Source organism: Siphateles boraxobius, unplaced genomic scaffold (assembly GCF_051911475.1).
Source record: "Siphateles boraxobius isolate OS27281-9 unplaced genomic scaffold, OSU_SipBor_1 9, whole genome shotgun sequence".
Classification (NCBI taxonomy): Eukaryota; Metazoa; Chordata; class Actinopteri; order Cypriniformes; family Leuciscidae; genus Siphateles; species Siphateles boraxobius.
Genome location: NW_027509219.1, coordinates 27237702 through 27263450, shown reverse-complemented (window position 1 = coordinate 27263450; position 25749 = coordinate 27237702). Strand labels below are relative to the sequence as shown.

Below are 25749 nucleotides of genomic sequence, written 5' to 3'. Positions count from 1 at the left end.
CTACATTTTGAGACTGAAACTTCAACTTTTATCTGGGGACAAACAATGCAAGAGAATGCCTGCAGTGGAGAAAGTCAATTGGAGAGTGTAAGTGCACTGAAATCATTCATGCCACACAGACAATTAACTTCCAATATGTGTAACTTTTATCAATTGTACTGGACATTATTGTACTGGAAATCATTGCTGCTTTCACCTGTGCTATAGTACAAAGTCATCTGAAACCTTGCCTACAGAAGGGTTTGAGACTGTTGTTTTAAAAAACCCATTAACTAAAATGGAATAACACCCAATGGGTTATTTAGTACTTACAAACAGGTTGGTGGCAGTGGTTAATGATCTGAGCTGTGAAGCAGTGGTTGTCCAAGATTGAAACCCCAGAAGTAGTGACCCATGAACTGAAGTTTTTTTTTTAAATGAATACACTTATTCAGCAGAGATGCATTCAATTGTTCAAAATTAAGATTTGTAAAAAAAAAAACCTCCATTTCAAATAAATGCCTTTCTTTTGAACTTTCTATTCATCAAAGAACCCTGAAAAAAAATTAATATGGTTTCCACAAAAATATTAAGCAGCACAACTGTTAACATTAATAGTTTTTTTAATAGCACCAAATCAGCATTTTAGAAAGATTTCTGAAGGATCACGTGAAGACTGGAGTAATGGCTGATGGCTATTCAAACGAAGTAAAATATTTATACATTTTTCTGTGTATGTTAAGAACCTCAAAACTAAGTATTTTAATTCAGAATTATTCTGCTTTTAAACAATGGACATCTTAGAACAGAAACATTTCTCAATAGCAGTCATTCTGGACCCACTTTGCATATCCTTCACAATTAATCCATTCACCCTTAGAAAACAATAGGTTACTATCGTAACCCCGGTTCTCTGAAACATCGAGTGGAGAGATCCACCTATGGGAAGGGCATCCGTACCTGACCTCTGCAGAAGCATCCAATTGCACCAAGTCTGGCTAGACAGACAGAAGCGCGCAGCCAATGCCAGGTGAGGCCACACCCCCTCACCTAAGGGCATATAACATCTGGGCGCGCTGCTATTCCTCAGTAAGTATATTCGCTTCTCGTGCAGCAAGCGGGGCAAAGCTGGTGGATCTCTCCACTCGATGTTTCAGAGAACCGGGGTTACGATAGTAACCTATTGTTCTCTTTCATCATCTCGTGTTCGAGATCCACCTATGGGAGAGACATGGACAGCTCCCCGATTGCCCAATACACTCACAGTGAGGTTCTGAAAGCCAGAGAAAGACGGTCACCCCGGGGAGGCGGTGCCTGACACGTCCATTAATCATGAACCTGCAAAGGTGACGCCACACCGACTGCTGTGGACACGCAGGACATGAAGCATGCATGAGACACATACATGAAAGTACCCCCAACCCACCAAGGCACATAAACTAAACCCATAACGGGAAGTAAATGTTTGGTGGCAAGAATGAACATGACCAGCCGGGCCATTCACTCTTATTGGTTTCAACAGGGTACAGGGAAGAGCTAAGAAGACCCAACCCCTAAAACCGAATGTGCTACCGAGGTTCTGGTGACATCCAGCCGGTAGTAACGCACAAAGGTATGAGGAGAAGCCCAACTGGCAGCGGAGCAGATGTCCTGCAGTGACACTCCCCTAAACAAAGCCCAAGAGGCGGCTAAGCCCCTTGTGGAATGAGCTCTGATGCCCCTTGGGGGCTGCACTCCCTTTGCTTCATAAGCCATAGTTATAGCGCCCACAACCCAATGTGAGAGGCGTTGCTTCGATATGGGACTCCCTCTGTGCGGAGGGGCCCATGAAACAAAGAGCTGGTCGCTCTTCCGGAAAGCGCTGGTCCTGGTCATATAAGCCTGTAAAGCACGGACTGGACACAGAGCATTCAGCCTCTGATCCTCCAGAGAGGTAAAAGGTGGAGGGTGAAAAGCGGACAGCTCCAACACCTCCGAAGTGAACGCAGGGAAGCACTTCGGCATGAAGGCCGGGTTAGGCTTAAGGGAAACCTTATCTCCACTGAGGGAGAACTTAGTGCACGAGGGGTGAACCGAGAGTGCATGTAGCTCACTGACACGTTTGGCAGATGCCAAGGCCAAGAGCAAAGCTGTCTTGAAGGACAGCAGCTTAAGGGAAATACTCCCCAGGGGCTCAAAAGGATGTTGAGACAGTGCTTCCAGCACCATGGAGAGGTCCCATTCCGGAACAGTTCTCCTGATGACTGGCAACGAGCGGCGTGCACCCTTCATGAATCTGCGGATTAGAGGGTGCTGCCCGACAGTAGAGCCCTCAAAACCCACATGACAGGCTGAAATCGCAGCCAAATAGACCTTAATGGTGGAAAAAGACCTCCCTTTTTCCATGAGGTCCTGAAGGAAACACAAAATATCAGGAACTGAGCACTGATAAGATGTGAGACCGCGCCCATCGCACCACCCTTCGAACACGTGCCACTTACAGCCATATAAGGACCGTGTAGAGACGGCCCTGGCATTCTGAATAGTGGCGACCACACGCGGCGAAAGCCCAAGTGCGTTCAGGTTCGTCCTCTCACGGGCCAGGCCCAGAGAGCCACCCTGTCCGGGTGGGGGTGGTAAATCTCCCCGTTGGCTTGGGACAATAGATCCGTGCGAACGGGAAGGCGCCACGGCTCGGCGTATAACAGAGGAATTATCTCCGCCAGCCATGGTGCCTTGGGCCACCTGGGTGCTATCAGAATGAGAGACAGGCCCTGCTCTCTCACCCTGGCCAATGAGGGAATTATCAGGCACAGGGGAGGAAAAGCATACAGGAGCACTCTGGGCCATGGGTGGGCCAGTGCGTCTACCCCGAGGGGCGCGTCCATGTCCCTTAGAGAGAAGAACATAGGACAATGGTAGTTTTCGCGCGAGGCGAATAGATCTACGCTCGCCCGTCCGAATCTCATCCATAGCATTTCCACTATCTGAGGGTGAAGACGCCAATCTCCGTAGATTGGGTTTCCCCTTGATAGCAGATCCGCACCTCTGTTCAGAATGCCCGGAACGTGAGTTGCGCGTAACGACAGGAAAACCCGTCTGCTCCACACCAAAAGCTTGTAAGCTAGAGCGTGGAGTTTCGACGAGCGCATGCCGCCCTGACGGTTGATATAAGCCACAGCCGTGGTATTGTCGCACCGTACTAGAACGTGATGTCCCTGCAGGCGAGGCAGAAAATGATTCAGAGCTTTCCAAATGGTTAAAAGCTCTAAATAGTTTATGTGCGCTGAACGTAGTCTGTTTGGCCACAGACCGTTCACCGTTCTGCCCTCCTGGGTGGCACCCCAGCCTGTCAAGGACGCATCTGTCGTCACAACTTTCCGCATCGTAACCGCCCCCAGAGGGGTTCCCCGTGCGTAAAAGTTCTCGCTCTCCCAGTGGCGCAAGGTCGCCGAGCAGGCGCGTGTCACTGTTACCGAGCGGCAAAGGTCGCGAATCGGGCTGAAATGTAGTGACAAGACCCATTTCATGAACGCCCTCATCCTCAGAAGTCCCAATGGCACAACTTGGGTGGATGAAGCCATGAGACCCTGTAGCCTGAGACATGTGCGATATTGCACTTTCGCCCCTTCTCTGAACTGCGTCAGACAGTTCATCAGAGAGCGAACGCGCTCTTGAGAGAGGCGCGCTCGCATGGAGACCGAATTCAACTCCAAGCCCAAGAAAATGACATTCTGACTGGGCGTGAAATTGCTCTTGCTCACATTCACTTGAAACCCGAGCGATGTGATGTGCGCGAGCACACGGTCGGTGTCCTGCAACACCTTCTCCTTTGATTCGGCTATGATGAGCCAATCGTCTATATAAGTCAGGATTCTCAGACCTGATATTCTCAGAGGTGCTAAGCCCGCCTCCGCGCACAGACAGAAAGACCGGGGACTCAAACTGAGTCCAAACGGAAGAACTGTGAATTCGTAACATATGCCCTGGTAGGCGAAACGAAGAAACTTCCTGTGCGGAGGATAGATGCTTATGTGAAAGAAAGCATCTTTCAGATCGACTGATGTGAACCAGTCGTTCTGTTTTATGGCACGGGCGAGTGCGCCTTGTGTCAGCATTCTGAAATTGTATTTCCTCAAATGTTTGTTCAACACTCGAAGGTCCAAGATAGGGCGGAGAGAGCCGCCTTTTTTCGGGACCAGAAAATAACGGGAATAAAAACCCTGGTTCATCAGATTGGGAGGTACCACCTGAATCGCTCCCTTGTTTAAGAGAGATGAAATTTCCTCTTTCAGAATGTGAGAGGCGTTCTCTTCCGTGTGAGAAAAGAGAATGCCGTTGAAATGCGGGGGTTTTACTGCGAATTGCAATCTGTAACCCTGCATTACTGTACGCATCACCCACTCGGGAGCTGAAACGGTTCGCCAAGCCGCTTCGTGACTCGCGAGAGCTCCCGCTCGGGCCAGAGCGGAGCTGTGTGAGACCGACAGGTTTATTTGTGATGCAATGGCGCCATCTAGTGGGTACACTAGAGGCGACATGCAGGGGTTCGGAGGGATTTCCTCTCTCTGCAGTGAGATGAATTCTCTCTGCGGAGAGAGGTTTTCCCGCCGAAACGAATTCATTTGATTCGTATTTTTTTGTGTTTTGTGTGTTTTGTGTTGGGCAAACACTGGGGCCGAAGCCTTTATTGAGAGAGTGAGGGGAACAGAGTGTGGGCAGTGTGGTGTCACTGAGCTTAAACTTTCCCTTACAAAGGGCCCCCTGAACGTGGGGGGAAAACACACATCTCTCGAACACACGAGCTGGGCAGTCTCGTTTACACACGGAGAGCTGACCCATCCGCGGGACCCCCTGGGTTTTTTGGACGGGGGTCCTAGAAGAGGAGGGGAGTCCGAAGGGCTTGCGGCCCGTGAACATGGACTCGAAGCCCCCATCGGCTGAACATCAGGCAGGCCGCTTGCGTTTCGAGTCGGTGGGGTTGGAATTCGCAGGTCTCCCGGCCGCGGCCGCGGCGGGAGCGGGCTTACCCCAGTGCTTGTGTGTAGGTGCTGGGTTATGTTGCCGAGGGGGTGGTTTGTTGCGGGGCTTTTCTCTGCCCTGATGAAACTGTCGTCCCGTGGCCGGTGGGTTAGGCAAACGCACAGGGGGCGCCTGGCGTGGGACTGACTTCCTAGGAAGGCAAAGTTTGAAGGCCTCATCCTCCTTTTTCTTATCGTCACACCGTTGTTGCATCAGTGCGACGGCGGGGCCGAAGAGAGCCCGGCCGGGCTCCACCGGCGCGCCCGCGATGCGCCGTTTCTCACTGTCAGGGAGTCCCGACAGGTTCAGCCAGAGCGCGCGCTCTCCGACCACGGAAAGCGCCATGGAGCGCCCGCAAGCTTGGACGGCCTGCCGAGCGTTACGGAGGACGAGGTCGTTCACCGTTAGGATCTCCTTCCACAGGGTTTCAGAAGGATTTCCCTTTTCCAATTGTTGCCCTAACTCTTCAAGGATCTCCGCCTGGTAGGCGGAGAGGAGCGAAGAAACGTTAAGGGCCCTGACAGCCACGGCCGAGGACTTATAAGCTGCCTGGTGAACGGAGGCAGCAAAACGGTCCATCTTGTTGGGCAAGACCGGCTTGGGGGGAGCGAGCAGCCCGCCCTGAGCGGGGTTAAGGTGCCTGGCGATGGAAGGTTCGACGGTGGGAGGTTCGCCCATACCGTGCGCCGCCATGTCCTTAACCTCGAGTCCCGTGAGACCGTGTTTGAAGTCGAGCGGGTCGCTCCAATAATTTCTCATGTGCTTCGCGCACGCCGGGAGGATGGGGAAGAGTTGTTTCCTCGGGCCGGGAGGGGGTCCCAGCACTTTCCCATCATAAATATCCCTCTCCTGGTCGGTGGCGCTCTGCGGTGCCGGCCATTCGATGTTGAGACGAGCGGCCGCTCGCTCACACACTTCCAGGAGGATGGCTTGAGGCAGAACCGCGTGGGCCGTAGCCTGGGGAACACCAGAGGGCGGGATGGCCTCCTCGTCCTCTGAAACCCCAAGAATGGCCGCATCCTCCTCTTCGCCAGAACCGGGCAGGTCGTGGACGAGAGTGAGGTTGTCCCCGAAGATGTCCTCCTCGGGGAAGGCGGGATTGGGCTGGTCAGCCCAGACGAGAGACGTTGCGCCCCGGGAGGCCCCCGGTAGCGCGTCGTCATCACCGTGTCCCCCGTCCGAGTCAGAAGGGCTGAGCCCGGTGCACTGTGTCACTGCCACCTTAAGACGGCGTTTTAGCAGCTTCCTAGGCAGCAAGAGGCAGAAACTGCAATTCTCCGGGTTTTCAAGGGCTTCCCGAGCGTGCTTAAGACCCAAACAGACCACGCAAAGCTGATGAAGATCCTTAGCTGCGATGAGGGCACCACACGCGGCCGGGCAGGCCCGTGACATGCTATCCCCTGGAGAGGCTGCAGGCTTAGACAGTGACATACCAGCGAAGAAAACGGAGAAATCCGTGGCGGGCAGCCGTGAGGAGAAACGGTGAAAATAGCGAGAGCGTGGGCGGCTCCGAATGCAAAGCAGCAGTAGTTGAAAAATAAACAACTGTCACGTCCGGCGGAGGCTGATCTGGTCGATATGTCCTCCTGAAGACACGAGGTGAGCAGTGTAAAAATCCAACCGAGCTGTGAGATGCAGAGATCGCGAGAAGCGAATGTCAACTGAGGAATAGCAGCGCGCCCAGATGTTATATGCCCTTAGGTGAGGGGGTGTGGCCTCACCTGGCATTGGCTGCGCGCTTCTGTCTGTCTAGCCAGACTTGGTGCAATTGGATGCTTCTGCAGAGGTCAGGTACGGATGCCCTTCCCATAGGTGGATCTCGAACACGAGATGATGAAAGAGAACTATTGGTTTCTCTTTATCTTGGTCTCTTTTACACATTTTGTTGACTGTAAAGCCTGTTTTATGCTTCTGCGTCGAATCGACGGCGTACCCCCGCAGACCCCTCTGCGTCGCCGCGAACCCCTCCGCCGTACCCCCGCAGACCCCTCTGCGTCGCCGCGAACCCCTCCGCCGTACCCCCGCAGACCCCTCTGCGTCGCCGCGAACCCCTCCGCCGTACCCCCGCAGACCCCTCTGCGTCGCCGCGAACCCCTCCGCCGTAGCTCGACGTGCACCTCCAAAAAATTGTAACCACGCGTCGAGGCGACGCAGACCACAAGGGCTGTGATTGGTCAGATGCACCGCGATGCAACTCAACCAGATGCAGAACCATAAAATGGCCACGACGCCGTAGGAGTGACGGCGTAGCTACGCCGTGGAGTTGACGCAGAAGCATAATGAGGCCTTAAGTAAAGTTGCACCTACATGTCTTCTAACTCTCATTAGTGTTGTTACTTATAGTCAGTAAAATGTCTGTTGAAGGACCATCACAATAAAGAGTTAGCAGATATTAAGCAGACAGACTCTCTAACGAGAGTTAGTAGACATGCAGTTGCAAAGTTACTTATAGTCAACAGAAGGTTCTGAAGAGACCATCAAAATAAAGTGTTAGCAAACTTTTTACAGTGACTGCCATTTAGTGGTTTGGGAGAATAAATCGAATGTTTCTCTTTTTGATGCAGTCTTAATGTCACTTAACTGAACTATGTCTCTAAAATATTTCCTTACAGAACTAGTCTCAAGGAGGCAGATGAAGTGCAGTCTTTCATCGGAAAGATTAATAAATAGAGATTTGTCATTGTCCAGTTCTCATGTAGCTCTAGGCTGCATGATAGAATACTCTCATCACTTGTCATCACCTTTGTAACCCGCATTACTGCTCGCGTCACAAAAGCCCGGGGCAATGCTGAGGCTTCATTGGTACGCCATTTAAAGAGCTTTCATTTTTGGTGCTTTAGCGCTGTATTTCAGGATTTAATGATGTCTAAAATGTTTTGTTTATGTAATGTCTAAATGCACCCATTTAGAAGTTCCTTTATGTATGAGTTACAGGTCGTTTAGTCTGTTTTAATTTTCAAAACAGCCTCTTCACAATTAATATTTTTCATTAAATGTGCAATGAATTTTTCTTTAGTGTTTGAATGACAAGTTAAACTGTCTAGGCTATTTGTCTTCCCTGAAATTCTTATGAACCCTTTCAGATAACCGCCGACTGAATCCCTGAGCAATTCTGAACATTTGGATTTCAATATACAGTAAAAGAAGAAAGGAAAAACATCTGCTTTGAAGTCTGTTAGTTAAATATCATCAAATCTCTCTTGATAAAGTACCTCATTTGTGTGCCGGTCTTTACCCATGTGACACCTTAATCATTCCTCTCTGAAATCACATTTACCAATCTTTCAACGCAGTGGAGCGCTACAAAGCATCAGTGATGATAATTAAAATGTTGATATATTCAATGCCTCTGTGAAAACACTGGTAAATGGATCAAAGGTTTACGTATTTACTCGCTTATTTATTTATGAGTTGGCCGATGGTTTGCTGAATTTCATTCGTGAAATAAGATTAGGGTGTTCCCCTGAAAGGGAGTGTGACCGTTTCCTTGTGGTTAATGTGTTTTTCACGGGATGTGGCAACAGCCATCCAAGAAGACATGTGAGACATTGTTTATTGCGCTCACCTCTCGAAAGACATTTATTTTTTCCTGTTCCTCCACATTACATATCTCTATTGGATTGAGATCTGGTGACTGGAGACCATTCGAATATAGTGAGTTCATGTTCAAGAAACCAGTTTGAGATGGTTTGAGCTTTGTGACAGTGCGTTATCCTGCTGGAAGAAGCCATCAGAAGATGGGCACACTGTGGTCAATAAGGGATGGACATGGTCAGCAACAATACTTAGGAAGGCTAAGTTATTTAAACAATGTTCAAATTTTTACTAAGGGGCCCAGAGTGTGCCAAGAAAATATTCCCCACACCATTACACCACTAGCACCCTGAACCACTGATACAAGGCAGGATGGATCCATGCTTTCATGTCGTTTACTCAATTCTAACCCTGCCATCTATATGTCGCAGCAGAAATTGAGACTCATCAGACCAGGCAATGTTTTTCCAATCTTCTATTGTCCAATTTTGGTGAGACTGCGAATAAGCATGAATCTTTTAAATATCCAGATGAAATATCCCCTTTGCAGCACCCCCCCCCCTCCCAAACCACAATGGCTTTAAAATGCATTGCATCTAGCTTGCTTGCTTTAAAGAGGTAAATGCATTCTTCCTGAAGGCCAAGAGTATTCTAAATTATTTCAGTTCACATTGGACACCTTATTTTGGCTTTCAACACTAAGTACAAAATTAAGTAATTAATAATGTATGAGGTGATAAGGTGAATGTAAACCTCATGAGAGATGTTTCTATAAAACAGAACACAAAGGAAAATGTCAATGTCAGAAAAGCAGCAAATACTTTGAAGACCGGTCTTTGAGCAAAGGTACTCTTTCATTTACCCTTCAGTCAGAGATCTGAATGGGGTTTTGACTAATTATTAAATAATTTACCTTTCAGGATAATTGAACTTTTTCATTGCATTTTTGGTAGCCAAAATCAGTGCCTGAAGGACAATGAGTATGGAGCCTCTTTGTGTGACTCAATGGTGATTTTGTGTTTTTTGTTTTGTCCCGAGGCTGTTTGGAGAGAGCTGGTCTCTCTGTATCAAATCGATATCGCCTTGTTGTATCCAGAGAGAGTGATGGTTCTCTCATGTGTCTTCAGAGCATATTGTCAAAAGCAGAGTGGACTGATGATCGCAACAAACAGGAATGATGAATGAATTGATGGATATGTCACATGAAACTTCAGAAATAATACTGCTAATATGTTGATTCGGTGCTCAAGTAATGTTTCTTATTATTTTTACTTTTTGAAAAAGATTGTGCTGCTTAATATTTTTGTGATAGCCATGCTACTTTTTTCAGGATTTTTTGTATGAATTATAGCAAATCGCATATGTACTATTTTGCTGTTGCAGGTGTATATATATACATGCATTCATGCATGCATGCATACATACAGGTCCTTCTCAAAAAATTAGCATATTGTGATAAAGTTCATTATTTTCCATAATGTAATGATAAAAATTTAACTTTCATATATTTTAGATTCATTGCACACCAACTGAAATATTTCAGGTCTTTTATTGTTTTAATACTGATGATTTTGGCATACAGCTCATGAAAACCCAAAATTCCTGTCTCAAAAAATTAGCATATTTCATTCGACCAATAAAATAAGTGTTTTTAATACAAAAAAAAAAGTCAACCTTCAAATAATTATGTTCAGTTATGCACCCAATAGTCAATACTTGGTCGGGAATCCTTTTGCAGAAATGACTGCTTCAATGCGGCGTGGCATGGAGGCAATCAGCCTGTGGCACTGCTGAGGTGTTATGGAGGCCCAGGATGCTTCGATAGCGGCCTTAAGCTCATCCAGAGTGTTAGGTCTTGCGTCTCTCAACTTTCTCTTCACAATATCCCACAGATTCTCTATGTGGTTCAGGTCAGGAAAGTTGGCAGGCCAATTGAGCACAGTAATAACATGGTCAGTAAACCATTTACCAGTGGTTTTGGCACTGTGAGCAGGTGCCAGGTCGTGCTGAAAAATAAAATCTTCATCTCCATAAAGCTTTTCAGCAGATGGAAGCATGAAGTGCTCCAAAATCTCCTGATAGCTAGCTGCATTGACCCTGCCCTTGATAAAACACAGTGGACCAACACCAGCAGTTGACATGGCACCCCAGATCATCACTGACTGTAGGTACTTGACACTGGACTTCAGGCATTTTGGCATTTCCTTCTCCCCAGTCTTCCTCCAGACTCTGGCACCTTGATTTCCGAATGACATGCAAAACTGAGCAACAGTCCAGTGCTGCTTCTCTGTAGCCCAGGTCAGGCGCTTCTGCCGCTGTTTCTGGTTCAAAAGTGGCTTGACCTGGGGAATGCGGCACCTGTAGCCCATTTTCTGCACACGCCTGTGCACGGTGGCTCTGGATGTTTCTACTCCAGACTCAGTCCACTGCTTCCGCAGGTCCCCCAAGGTTCTGGAATCGGTCCTTCACCACAATCTTCCTCAGGGTCCGGTCACCTCTTCTCGTTGGGCAGCGTTTTTTTGCCACACTTTTTCCTTCCCACAGACTTCCCACTGAGGTGCCTTGATACAGCACTCTGGGAACAGCCTATTTGTTCAGAAATTTCTTTCTGTCTTACCCTCTTGCTTGAGGGTGTCAATGATGGCCTTCTGGACAGCAGTCAGGTCGCCAGTCTTACCCATGATTGCGGTTTTGAGTAATGAAACAGGCTGGGAGTTTTTAAAAGCCTCAAGAATCTTTTGTAGGTGTTTAGAGTTAATTAGTTGATTCAGATGATTAGGTTAATAGCTTGTTTAGAGACCCTTTTCATCATATGCTAATTTTTTTAGACAGGAATTTTGGGTTTTCATGAGCTGTATGCCAAAATCATCAGTATTAAAACAATAAAAGACCTGAAATATTTCAGTTGGTGTGCAATGAATCTAAAATATATGAAAGTTTAATTTTTATCATTACATTATGGAAAATAATGAACTTTATCACAATATGCTAATTTTTTGAGAAGGACCTGTACATACATACATTGTAAGTTTAAGATTGTACTGAACAAAATTATAAATGCAACACTTTTGTTTTTGCCCCCATTTTTCGTGAGCTGAACTCGATCTAAGACTTTTTCTATGTACACAAAAGGCCTATTTCCCTCAATTATTGTTCACAAATCTGTCTAAATCTGTGTTAGTGAGCACTTCTCCTTTGCCGAGATAATCCAGATTGTTGATTGTGGTCTGTGGAATGTTGGTCCACTCCTCTTCAATGGCTGTGCGAAGTTGCTGGATTTTGGCAGGACCTGGAACACGCTGTCGTATACGCCGATCCAGAGCATCTCAAACATTCTCAATGGGTGACATGTCCGGTGAGTATGCTGGCCATGCAAGAACTGGGATGTTTTCAGCTTCCAGGAATTGTTAACAGATCCTTGCAACATGGGGCCGTGCTTTATCATGCTGCAACATGAGGTGATGGTCATGGATGAATGGCACAATGGGCCTCAGGATCTTGTCATGGTATCTCTGTGCATTCAAAATGCCATCAATAAAATGCACCTGTGTTCTTTGTCCATAACATACGCCTGCCCTTACCATAATCCCTTGCCACCATGGGCCACTCGATCCACAACGTTGACATCAGCAAACTGCTCACCCACACGACGCTGTCTGCCATCTGCCCTGTACAGTGAAAACCGGGATTCATCCGTGAAGAGAACACATCTCCAAAGTGGCAGACGCCATCGAATGTGAGCATTTGCACACTCAAATCGGCTACGACGATGAACTGCAGTCAGGTCGAGACCCAGATGAGGGCGACGAGCATGCAGATGAGCTTCCTGAGACGGTTTCTGACAGTTTGTGCAGAAATTCTTTGGTTATGCAAACCAATTGTTGCAGCAGCTGTCCGGGTGGCTGGTCTCAGACAATCTTGGAGGTGAAGATGCTGAATGTGGAGATCCTGGGCTGGTGTGTTTACACGTGGTCTTCCGTTGTGAGGCCGGTTGGATGTACTGCCAAATTCTCTGAAACTCCTTTGGAGACTGCCTACGGTAGAGAAATGAACATTCAATTCACGGGCAACAGCACTGGATTCCCGCAAAACTTGCGACATCTGTGGCATTGTGCTGTGTGATAAAACTGCACATTTTAGAGTGGCCTTTTATTGTGGCCAGCCTAAGGCACACCTGTGCAATTATCATACTGTCTAATCTAATCAGCATCTTGATATGCCACACCTATGTGGAGGATGGATTATTTCGGCAAAGGAGAAGTGCTCACTAACACATTTGTGAACAATATTTGAGAGAAATAGGAATGTGTACATAGACTCTTGGATCTTTGAGTTCAGCTTATGAAAAATGGGGGCAAAAACAAGTGTTGCGTTTATAATTGTGTGTGTGTGTGTGTGTTTGTATGTATATATGTGTGTATATATATATATATATATATATACACACATATGTATGTATATGTGTATATATATATGTGTGTGTATACATGTATACATGTTTATGTATATATGTATTTATATGTGTGTATGTATACTATTTTTCAAAATACAAATACTGTAAAACCTTTTTACCTATGGTCTCGTGGGCTGGTATACTTTAGTTTGAGATATTTAGAGCACATATATTTTAGTAGGCTTTAGTTGCAATTCCAGTGATTTCAATATTATTTAAATGTCTTATATATTCAAACACTTAATTAGGCCAAGGTTAATGCGCACAGGTGACTCATTCATTATAAAATTAAAAGCTAATGGTCCATTAAGATTAACTACTTTAAGATTTACCTTTGTGCAAAGCTGAAAAAATCGCACTTAAAACAATAACAAATGGAGCATCGTCGGATAACAAATGGAGCATCGTTGAAAAATCTTAATTATTTAATAGAATCTGTACTTGTGTACTTTGTAAAAGTTAGTCTGAAAGTTTATCTGAATACTGATTCATTCTTACAATTTAATATGTATATGACTCATGATCTACTTATGTCAGTGGACTTTATTTTTTAGTAAAAGTCTCATATAAGTGTTATAAAACTGTAATGCATTCGAGATAAGGACTTAATCAAGCTCTCACCCTCTCAGGTCTCAGATTGTTCCCCAGAATCCCCCGACTTATGCCCGCTATCCTGCATGGAGCCCTTTGCGGTCCGCAGGCTTTCCTGTCGGACCGTCCAGCTGCCCCCTTTGGCCTTCAGGCTGGCAGAGCAGTACTACTGTGAGAGGAAACCAGAGACCGAGACGGCCCAGCCTCGACCCACCAGCCTCCCCTTGAGAGCACCCCCCCTCATTGCCATCACTTCTGCAGATACAAGCAGGTAATCAGCTTAGATTTTATATATATGTGTATGTATGTGTGTGTGTGTGTGTGTGTGTGTATATATATATATATATATATATATATATATATATATATATATACACACAGTATCTCACGAAAGTGAGTAGACCCCTCACATTTCAGCAAAAATTTTAGTATTATCTTCTCCAGGGACAATACTATAGTAAGTACACCCTATGTGATAATAGGTGTATGTCGTTTAGCCATGCAAAGCCACATGTCCTATTCATCTTGTTCGTGTTTTTGTCTGCTTGACAGGACCATACAAATTTGTATATCTTGTATTAGAGCAGTTAAAATTTGTGCTTTGAGTACAATTCTCTCATACTAACCAAGAAGAGGCTTCCTTCTGGGACGACGGCCATGCAAACAGACCATACGCCGCACACTGCAACAAGTCGGAGCACTGACAAGCTGACCTATATTAGTATATTCCCATTAATATTTACCTTTTTTTAGCACACGTCATGTAGACTAGGAACATGAAATTGTCTAGCTATGACTTGTTTCACAGGAGTTTAAATATGAGGAAACACAAAGGACAAATTCCCTTAATCATCCATCACAATGAGTAAAACCAAAGAATATAGTTCTTTTGTCCATCAAAAGATTGTTGAGCATCACAAAATAGAAAGTGGCTGAAAGAAAATAGCTAAAGAATTGAAAATCCCCATTTTGACCATCAAGACAATAATTAAGAAGTTCCAATCAACTAAAGATGTTACGAATCTGCCAGGAAGAGGATGTGTGTCTATATTGTCTTAATGCATGGTGAGGAGCAGAGTTTGAGTGGCCAAAGACTCTTCAAAGATCACAGATGGAGAATTTAAGAGATTCTGTGGTCAGAATCTTTTTTGGCAGCAAACATATTAGATGGGTTTGGTGCACACAAGGATAAAAAAAACCATGTGTACAATTTAATATACCGTTGGATCTTTAATGTTGCGGGTATATTTGGGAGGTCCTGGACATCTTATACAGATACATGGCATTGTGGATTCTATCAACTCTCAACAGATAAAAGATCAAAACCTGACGGCTTCTGCTAGAAATCTTATAATGGGCCGTGGTTGGATCTTCCATCAGGACAACGATCCAAAACAAACATCAAAATCAACACAAAAATGTGTTATGGAGCACAAAATGAAGCTTCTGCCATGACCGTCCCAGTTCCCTGACCTGATGAGTGGAGTGAACTGAAGAGAAGCAACAACATGTATTTGGGAATCTGCAGGATCTGGAGAGATTCTGTATGGAGGAATGGTCTCTGATCTCTTGTCAGGTGTTCTCCAAACTCATCAGGCACTATAGGAGAAGACTCAGAGCTGTTATCTTGGCAAAAGGAAATTGTAAAAAGTATTTAATAAAAGGGTGCAAATAATTGTGGCCAACGTGTTTTGGAGAAAAACATTTATTTCATAATGTGACCATTACTGCCATTTTTTTAATCTGGGGTGCCATTAATTCTGACCACAACACTATATATACATACATTACATACATACATTACATGCATGCATACAAATCTCTTTTGTATGCTATGGCCTCTATGGGTCAGGAAATATTCTAAGCAGTCAGAATATTATAATATTCTAAAATTGTGTGTGGTGTGTGTGTTTTTAAAAAACTTTTTTTTAAATGGTGTACATTTTATAGGCTATAATGTTGTTAAATTCGTTACTGCATTGAATGCATTACACCTACAAGGCCTTGAGAGTGAGTCTCAGCCAGGGGAGAAAAATTAATCCAAAAGTAGTGCAATGCATTACTTTCCATTAAATGTAACTAACATAATTAGTTACTTTTTTGGGAGTAATGCATTACTTTTAAAAGTAACTTTCCCCTACACTGTTTGCTATAAGATAATTTTATACATTAGCAGAACTAAAAAAACTATTTTCGTTTGAGTAAATCGTCTTATCTAGATGTGTTGGAGCTAATTGGACTTTTGATATGTTTATTTCCTCTTGCTTTGGAGACTTATTACAAGAACAGTTGTTTTAGTCAAAGTCAGAGATATAATTTGATTGTGATTGCTATTCTAAACGGTAGCCTATATGTCTTGGTTTATATTGTCATAATTTTGGAAAATACATTTTAATGCATGCAGGTAATATAAATATTTCAGATCAGAAGTTCTCCGCTGATTTTGCTGGAGAAAATATAAAATAATTGGGTGACCCAACACTGAACCGAAGTTGATTAGAAATGTCCTTAAAATAATAATGCTGGTAGAGACTGTTTACACTTGGTGCAAAACACTATTTGCAATCAGTGCAAATATCAACAAACAGCATTTTGTTTAAACTAAATGCAAATAGTGTTAGATTCTATTCACACAGGGTAAATAGAAGTGAAATGTTTGTACTAAAGGAAAATTGAAAATGGTAAAAAGAGCCTCTGCCAACAAGGTTGACAGACAGTGTCAACATGACGTATGGATAAATTTACATTTTTAGTTTAAGTTAGACATTTTAGTTTTACAAAGATGTACACATTTTTTATTAGGTTTTTGTTTTTTACATGGCCTTCAGCGGTCCAACCGAAGACAACTCCATCATAGCTAGCAACTTTTCTCATAATTATCTCAATTAAAGCAAAGGATGATTGACAGATTCTTTATCTCTAGCTGACATGATTGTCAATCAAGTGCTCTGTGATACGCAACATCAGCTCCTGTCTACAGCACATAGACTTTATGAACGCACACAAGGCTTGTTTTCCCCATCTGATTATGGTAAATTAAATTTTTTTCAACACCCCAGGAGGCCTCAGTCTTCAACTGTGAAGACTGGAATTTTTTGAAGTTCAGACCACAGAAGTTCAGACATTCACAAATGAAGATTTTGACTTGTATTGTAGAAACTGTTGCTATAGTGTCACACTGGCCAGTACTCAACTGCGTCATCTTCTCTGAATAAGACTTGCGTCTTGATTGTGTGTATGCATCATTTTCCTGTTTTATGCCAGACTGTAATTCATAAGGTCATGTTTCCCCTCTTTACATTTCAGTGAATATTTTAATGACAAATTTAGTGGATAAATTGTCTCAATTCTTTTTCCCCACCGTTGCCTCTAATGGTAAGAGTGCTTTATCAGACTCCTCTCTATTACACACACTTGTCTTTGAATTGCCTTCCTGTCATTTCTGTGTCATATGCAAGACAGTCATTCTAACAAGGCTTTTGTGGTAGTGCCTGAACTGAGGGTTGACTCGCATTCGTATTTGAGTGAAAAATAATCTTTGATAAAAGAGAGAAGGCTCAAAAACAGATTTGCTGTCAAAAGTAATTTCATGCTTGTAACTGCAGGATTCTGTGTGGTTGTTTGGTGATTATCGTTCGCTCAGGTTGAATCAACATCTAAAGGCTGCTGTCATTACTGCTCAGCAGATGTGAGGAAACCTAAGTGTATGATGACCTGTCGGGAGAATTGGTTATCTTACATTTATATTTGTATTGAAATTTTTGATTAAATAAATGCAGCCTTAGTGAGCATAATAAAGTTCTTTTTAAACACATATTTTTTTAATGTTTCCAAATTTATACTGTATAGCCCCACTGTATGTATTTTTTTTTCTTAGTCATATGACTGACTAGCACGAATAAATAAGGAGTTTTGTCTTCCCAAAGTTGTTTCCCGCATTGTGCAACGAGCATTAGGCTCCTCCCCCTGAGCTGTCAGTCAACCTGTGCTGAATAAATATCGATCTCCTCCCAGCATCACTTCTGTGGACTGCACATGAGTGAGAGGACGCAATTGGATGCGTTATCCGTCCAGTCGAAGCGCGAAACTGGGATGCTTATATATTGTTGCTAGGACCGCGAAGATTGTCTGGTTTATTTGGGAAGCAATTCGACGGGACAAGCGGTGTGTTGTGCTATTATGGACAATTATTATTATGGAAGCGAACAGCTATGTCTAGAGTAGACGATGTGACCAGATGGGTCAATACACTATAGTGTACAAAAAGAAAAAAAGGACGACTTTTCTGTTTATATGCATTTGCAGATTTCACGTAAAATATTGTTGTTTTCTTGGAAATGGCATTAATAGTGTAGTTTACACCACGCTTTCTTATTAATGTTATCCATGTTTCGGACAATCCGCGCCAAAACTAGTTGCAATCATTCTATCACAAAATAGTTAACGAATTTTAGCGAGTGGATACAACTGCAAGAATGGACGCGGGAAGCGATGTATCAACTTTGGTTTCTCCCGGTACCGATAATGCCCCAAAACATCTCTGGAGGCAACAGAACCCGGTTCCTCTTCAGATCCAGAACTCTTTCGGCTCGCGCAAGAACTACCGCGTGAGACAGAGAGGCTTTTCCGACACGGAAAAGTACCTGAAACCCAGGACCATGGACCGGACATATGCCGTGGACACCGGTAACCGTCCCGGTTTGAAAAAGTCCAGAATGTCATGGCCATCATCCTTTCAAGGACTTAAACGGTAAGACTATGATTTTTCCATCATGTTCAAACCAACTAAACAAAATAAATGGCCTACTTTAACTTCATAAATACTTCATAAAAACGTAGTAGAAAATTTATTATATTTCCTTAATTCTAAATTACTTTGTAGAGTTCTACAGGAACCTCATGAAGTTGCTTATCAAATTAATTAACCTATAATACACTATTCGGTGAAACAAGCATACGTACTTCTAAATATCCACTATTCAGTGAAACAAGCATACGTACTTCTAAATATCCAAGTCTTTTCTTTACTTATAAAGTGTGAAACTTGATTTACATTTACAGTTGGTATTTTGGCAGAGGGAATTACATTTTGTTAGTTTTCGTAGCAGAGAAAGATTGCAAGTTTAAAATTGTGTATCTGCTTAATTAATAATTATAAGTTAATTTTGTCAGCTTTTGAGTACATAACATTTGCCTCATTTTGATGTCACGGGGCCTTTTTAATTAATTTACAATTAAAACTAAATGTTTGAATATGAATGTCTTAAAATTTAAATTATGAGATTATATAAACTTGAAAAAAAAAAGTAAATAGGATGCCATCTTGAGATGCATCACAGAAATCATGCAAGTAACAAGGTATGTGATTTACACCATGCAGTGCTTTGTGAGTGAAAGTGATAATTCATCCACATGCATTTCTATTTGGCTGGTGCTGATTTTTGTTACGGGATTTTTGCTTTCAGTCTGAAAAGAAATTAGGCTTCTTCATGGTTAGGACACAGCATTGGAACATGGTTTGAAGAACGGACTGACACAGACATGGGTCAGAATTTTATATAAATTGGTTTAAGTATAAATGACCTGTAGTTAAAGTACAAACAGGTTAGCAAATGGGCAAGCAAAAAGTCGAATGTTCAGGTAATTATAATCAATATTTCTAATTAGCCCAGAGCATGAGCCATGGCTTCTCCTGATGAGTTCGTGCATAAGTACTTTTCACGTCTATTGCTCTCTGGAGAGCCCTCTGCACTGCTGTCCTTCAGAGCTCCTTCATTCACCGAATGAGAAATAAGACTGTTTACACCCATCACAGGCTAATTCATTGCAAGCGGAACACCAGACGTTCACATCCAGTCCCTGTTGGTCTAGTACTTGGCAAGAGGAGACCAACGGTTCAAATATTCCCTGAAGGAAAACAAGTGTTTATCAGAGAGCCTAGTTACAGGCAGAAATGTGCCCTTGAATCAAACTAATAATAACAATTACTCACAGATTTCATACCTTTCAAAGGAATTAAATATTTCCTTACCTTATGTATTTTTGTTTTGCCCTCACATTTTCGCTTACTGTACCTACTTACCTTGTTCACTCTTGGCATGTTTGGTTAGATTAAAACAAACCCTGGTGCGATTGCTCTGTTAGTTCGGTTTATTTGAATAAGTGTGAACGCTGAAAAGATGGGTCTCGGTCCACTTCCAAACAAACTCTGGTGCAGTACGAATGAAATATGTAAGCAACATGGACCAAAGACATGTAAACAAACCAAAAACAGGACATGATGTTGCAAGACCCTAAAAAGGACATGCTCAAGCATACCATAACAATGGTGCTCACACAAAATATTAACACTTTGGACACAGTTTTGACATGTTCACCAAGGGTGTACTCACTTTTGTTGCCAGCTATTTTGACAATAATGGCTGTATGTTGAGTTATTTTCAGAGGACAGTAAAAATATACTGCTATACAAGTAGCACATTGACTACTCTAAAATATATCCAAGTTTAATTTCTATTGTATTGTCCTTGAGAAGATCTACTAAAACGTTTGCTGAAATGTGAGGGGTGAGATACTGTGTGTATATGTGTGTGTATGTATGTATTTATTAGGGCTGGGTATTGACACAAATTTCACAATTCGATTCGATTTCGATTCACAAGCTTGCGATTCGATTTCGATTCAATATTGATTATTTTGGATATCAGGTACAATACATGGCAAATTTTCTCAAGGAAAACAAATCTCTTAACCAATGCTGTAAACTATGGCAAATTCATTAGAGTCATTAGCCTACTATAGCCTAATATTAAAGGTAAAGATTTACTGATTTGTATGCAAACAATTACACTTTTATTTATTTTTCTAATAATAAAGTTATATGAAATATAAATATTTAAAGGGTGGCTGTCATAAAAACTTGCCAGATTTATTCAAACATGCATTAAATATTGAAAAACATAAAATAATTATAAAATAAAATAACATAAAATGCATATGTAATATGGTGCATATATTTAGCAAAATGCTCCTCTCTAGAGTAAATTTTTCTAGCTGACTAACGAGTTCATGGTCACTGGATATGGTTTTTCTGAGGTAAATGTGACGTTACATGACATTGTTTACAAGCTGTTTCACTAACTACGTTTACATGGACACAATCGGAATGAAATCAATACGATTGATGAATCCGAACACGGTGTTTACATGAACTATAAATAAAGTAATCGGGTTGATGTGCGCGTTTATATGTCACAAGATTCAAATCGGAATTGATTTTTTGACATGCGCACACTGCACAAATATGCCGCTGTTCGCGCATAACTATTCTCCTTTATTGGTTCTTTATTTTTTTTAAACAGCAGACTTAATATTTATCCGTCTCTGGTCATGATTTGGAGACGATGAGCATGAACCGTTTTGCCGTGCTGCTATTGATCACGCAGTAAAACCACGCGCCCAAAACCAGTCGTCCATGGATGATAATCTGAAACAAGCACTGGTGGGACGTTGTCCTGCTCCACTTCACAGACGCTGAGTGAAATGAGAATTTTTTAATGACGGAACACTCATTTATATTCACTTTATTCAACAGGAAGAACAGCTTGTTCCACGCGTCATACGTCATTATGCTATTTCAACGTCATTGCATATGCGCAGTCCTTTAAGTTTCGTTTTTCAATCCGATCAAGTGTTTACATGTTCTCTCGATCGGATTACAAAAGGAGTAAACCACCCCTTTCAATCGGATCGAAATTTCAATCGGATCGAGCTCAATCGGATCGATGAAGGTTTTTTAGTCCAATTGAGCCGTCAATCCGATTATAAGTGTCCATGTAAACGCAGCTAATGACGTCTTTCCTCGGTTGAAACAATGATTGAGCGATTCCATGTGACAACAAGGATTTCGATAAGTTATACTCTATCTTTTAACACACTTTCAGATGCTCATTCATGTTTATTTCACGCTGTAACTGATAATATTAAGGCGGAAGAGAAGATTATGTGTGCTCGGCGATGCTGCTTCTCTTGAGCTGCGCCAGAGCGATCTCACGCCACAGCGCCAAAACGGTATTTATGTTTTTGAATTTCGTAAGAAAATGGACGTAATTTGAAATCTGAGACTTTGTTTCATATCAATAGTAACAAAGCACAAAGATTATTGCGTTTATTGGATGGGATGCGCGCTACTATGTTCCATTCATTCATCAACTGAAAACAGGATGACTAATCGATTCTTGGGATTTAAGAATCGATATCGGTTCGTAAAAATGAAAATTGATTAAAATCGAGAAATCGATATTTTTTACCCAGCCCTAGTATTTATATATATATATATATATATATATATATATATATATTAATAAAAGCTTACCAATCAGGTTGTGAACATACCCCTATGCCTTTAGGTTCGGTGTTAAAAATGGCAATGTGTACGCTAAGTGGACCAGGGCTAAACAGTTGTTTTTTTTATGGTCCGGACCAAAAGAACCAAGCGAACCGAAATAGAAGTGTGAACACTCTTAGATAAACAGTGGTAAATGTCATATCATTGACCTTGACAGACGTTGGAGATTTTTACCCTTCTTCGGTCCTTTTTCCTCTATGCCCCCTTCTTCCTCTTTAAACCATTTGTATGTTTTATTACACAATGTATACAAAAACAAATGCATTTTTGTGTCTTAAGCCTGACGTCAGTGTTCAGTATAAACACAAATGGAAGAAAAGTAAGTCCTATACTTTAGACAGATAATTGCTTCATCAGGTCAATTTAAATCCACTTTCTTATTACTGTACATGGATTTCCTATGATACTCGTGGAGGGGGTGAAATTCAACCCCACACATTTAGACCAGGACCAGACTGTATGACTCAATTTTGTGAATGTTATTACAATTTTAATATCCAGGGCCACTTTTTCTTGCTGTGCAAATTAGTTGAATGATATTTAAGATCAGCGGCTGAATGTAAGCAGCTTCAAGCAAATATGTTTTTTTGTGCTTTCAAGAAAAGTTCAGGTTATATACATTTTTAGGTGCACGGACAAAAATAGCAACATTTAGGGAACAAATCTGTGCCTGCTTGATTTTAGACTTGCAACGTTCAGTCCATTTACCTTTTAATGTATCAAATGCTTTTTGATGATATTAGATCTGATTTTGATGCCATTTTTCTGCTCAAGAAGGATTTAGTATGATTTAAAGGACGTAAAATGGATTGTAAATTGTCCGTTGCTCGTTTTGTTTTGTTTGAAGTGTGTAAAGCCCTATTTGGACGGGATTAACTTTACAAGGGTCGATGGAGTATTTACCACAGGACGTCTCTAATATTAATGGCCATGGAGTATTTACCACAGGACGTCTCTAATATTAATGGCTAATTCGCACGGGATAAGATATCTCAGTAAAACTAGCAGAAGTGTGAGGGGCAACTCGATTTGCGCATCGCCATCACCCTCCTGTCGTCATGTGTGTAGCTTCCTGATATCACGTGCGCAAACACATATAACCTATATTTTATTTACAGGTCCTTCTCAAAAAAATAGCATATTGTGATAAAGTTCATTATTTTCCATAATGTAATGATAAAAAATTAAACTTTCATATATTTTAGATTCATTGCACACCAACTGAAATATTTCAGGTCTTTTATTGTTTTAATACTGATGATTTTGGCATACAGCTCATGAAAACCCAAAATTCCTATCTCTAAAAATTAGTATATTTCATCCGACCAATAAAAGAAGTGTTTTTAATACAAAAAAAGTCAACCTTCAAATAATTATGTTCAGTTATGCACTCAATACTTAGTCGGGAATCCTTTTGCAGAAATGACTGCTTAAATGCGGCGTGGCATGGAGGCAATCAGCCTGTGGCACTGCTGAGGTGTTATGGAGGCCCAGGATGCTTCGATAGCGGCCTTAAGCTCATCCAGAGTGTTGGGTCTTGCGTCTCTCAACTTTTTCTTCACAACATCCCACAGATTCTCTATGGGGTTCAGGTCAGGAGAGTTGGCAGGCCAATTGAGCACAGTAATCCATGGTCAGTAAACCATTTACCAGTGGTTTTGGCACTGTGAGCAGGTGCCAGGTCATGCTGAAAATGAAATCTTCATCTCCATAAAGCTTTTCAGCAGATGGAACCATGAAGTGCTCCAAAATCTCCTGATAGCTAGCTGCATTGGCCCTGCCCTTGATAAAACACAGTGGACAAACACCAGCAGCTGACATGGCGCCCCAGACCATCACTGACTGTGGGTACTTGACACTGGACTACAGGCATTTTGGCATTTCCTTCTCCCCAGTCTTCCTCCAGACTCTGGCACCTTGATTTCCGAATGACATGCAAAATTTGCTTTTATCTGAAAAAAGTACTTTGGACCACTGAGCAACAGTCCAGTGCTGCTTCTCTGTAGCCCAGGTCAGGCGCTTCTGCCGCTGTTTCTGGTTCAAAAGTGGCTTGACCTGGGGAATGCGGCACCTGTAGCCCATATCCTGCACACGCCTGTGCACGGTGGCTCTGGATGTTTCTACTCCAGACTCAGTCCACTGCTTCCGCAGGTCCCCCAAGGTCTGGAATCGGTCCTTTTCCACAGTCTTCCTCAGGGTCCGGTCACCTTCCCGTTGTGCAGCGTTTTTTGCCACACTTTTTCCTTCCCACAGACTTCCCACTGAGGTGCCTTGATACAGCACTCTGGGAACAGCCTATTTGTTCAGAAATTTCTTTCTGTGTCTTACCCTCTTGCTTGAGGGTGTCAATGATGGCCTTCTGGACAGCAGTCAGGTCGGCAGTCTTACCCATGATTGCGGTTTTGAGTAATGAAACAGGCTGGGAGTTTTTAAAAGCCTCAGGAATCTTTTGCAGATGTTTAGAGTTAATTAGTTGATTCAGATGATTAGGTTAATAGCTCGTTTTGAGACCCTTTTCATGATATGCTAATTTTTTGAGATAGGAATATTGGGTTTTCATGAGCTGCATGTCAAAATCATCAGTATTAAAACAATAAAAGACCTGAAATATTTCAGTTGGTGTGCAATGAATCTAATATATATGAAAGTTTAATTTTTATCATTACATTATGGAAAATAATGAACTTTATCACAATATGCTAATTTTTTTAGAAGGACCTGTGTATATAAAAAACAGTTATGTCCAGTCGAACGATGTATTAATTAACTTTTGATTGTGTTGGTAATAGGCACTTACCTAACGCTAAAAGATGTTTCGTGCCTCTAACAAGTGCTTTCGATGTTCTTTCTGATATGAATGTTCTAGACACTGGGACAAGTCTGTGGCAAAACTCAAGTGTTATCCACATAATTTATCGGAGGAGAGTATTTAAATTATAGCGCTATAGTCAATTTACTGGTGTTTGCGCCATTATTTACCGCCACAAAAAAGCTTGTCTTAAACCAGATTCTAATGTACTCTGCTTTTGGTAGATTTCATTGGTTATTATGGAAATGATCCGGCTGCTTCTGTGTTCTTTAATTTCAATACATAGATCACGTGCAGACCTTTCCACTCCCATCGGGGCTTTTATGGGATTGAGCTCTCACGCTAATTTGCCCTGTTTAGTAAATCTGGCCCTTGTCTGATTAGCTAATGATTGGGGACGGGAAAGATTGTGTCATCATGGTGAAATTAATTTGGCAATTTGTTTTCAAAAGTAGTCACAGTTTTAGTCTCTGTTTTACACACACACACACACACACACACACACACACACACACACACACACACACACACACACACACACACACACACACACACACACACACACACACACACACACACACACACACACACACACACTAACAGCCAAATCCCTCAGAGACCTGATGTGCATCATGTGCAGAACTGCCTCTATACGCAGTCCAGAGTCCAGTTGCTTTAAATCCAGGTGTACTTAGTGGTACTTGGGCTAGTTTGTGTATTTGGCTAATTATTGGCTAGCATTTGACTATTTTGTAATTTTTATTTTATTTTGTTCTTCCTTTTTTTTTTTTTTTTTGGTGAATTTTGTTTCTGGGCATGTTTGATTTCCAGAAAATCTATGAACTGATCAGTGTCTGTCGAATGTGTAAATGTAAATGTTGTTTTGAAACGTATGAGGATGAGAATGTTGAGACAGTTGTTAAACCTTTTAAACTTAAAAGGCATTAGTAAGTTTCACTCATTCAAAAGTTTTGG

At 42.4% G+C, this 25749-nt stretch overlaps 1 protein-coding gene across 2 annotated transcripts in view; it reads left to right on the top strand.

Annotated features, from left to right (window-relative positions):
- The window catches only part of pde4d (phosphodiesterase 4D, cAMP-specific), a 196192-nt gene continuing 170443 nt past the window's right edge, over positions 1 to 25749 (top strand). The window contains exons 1-2 of one of the 2 annotated variants that reach the window (XM_077222810.1): positions 1 to 87; positions 13597 to 13829. In XM_077222810.1, coding sequence (XP_077078925.1) covers positions 46 to 87; positions 13597 to 13829 — 275 coding nt within the window. In that variant the 5' untranslated portion in view covers positions 1 to 45. Of the gene's footprint in view, positions 88 to 13596; positions 13830 to 17602; positions 18309 to 25749 lie in introns of those variants that run through there. The other variant, XM_077222811.1, reaches the window with a different exon arrangement.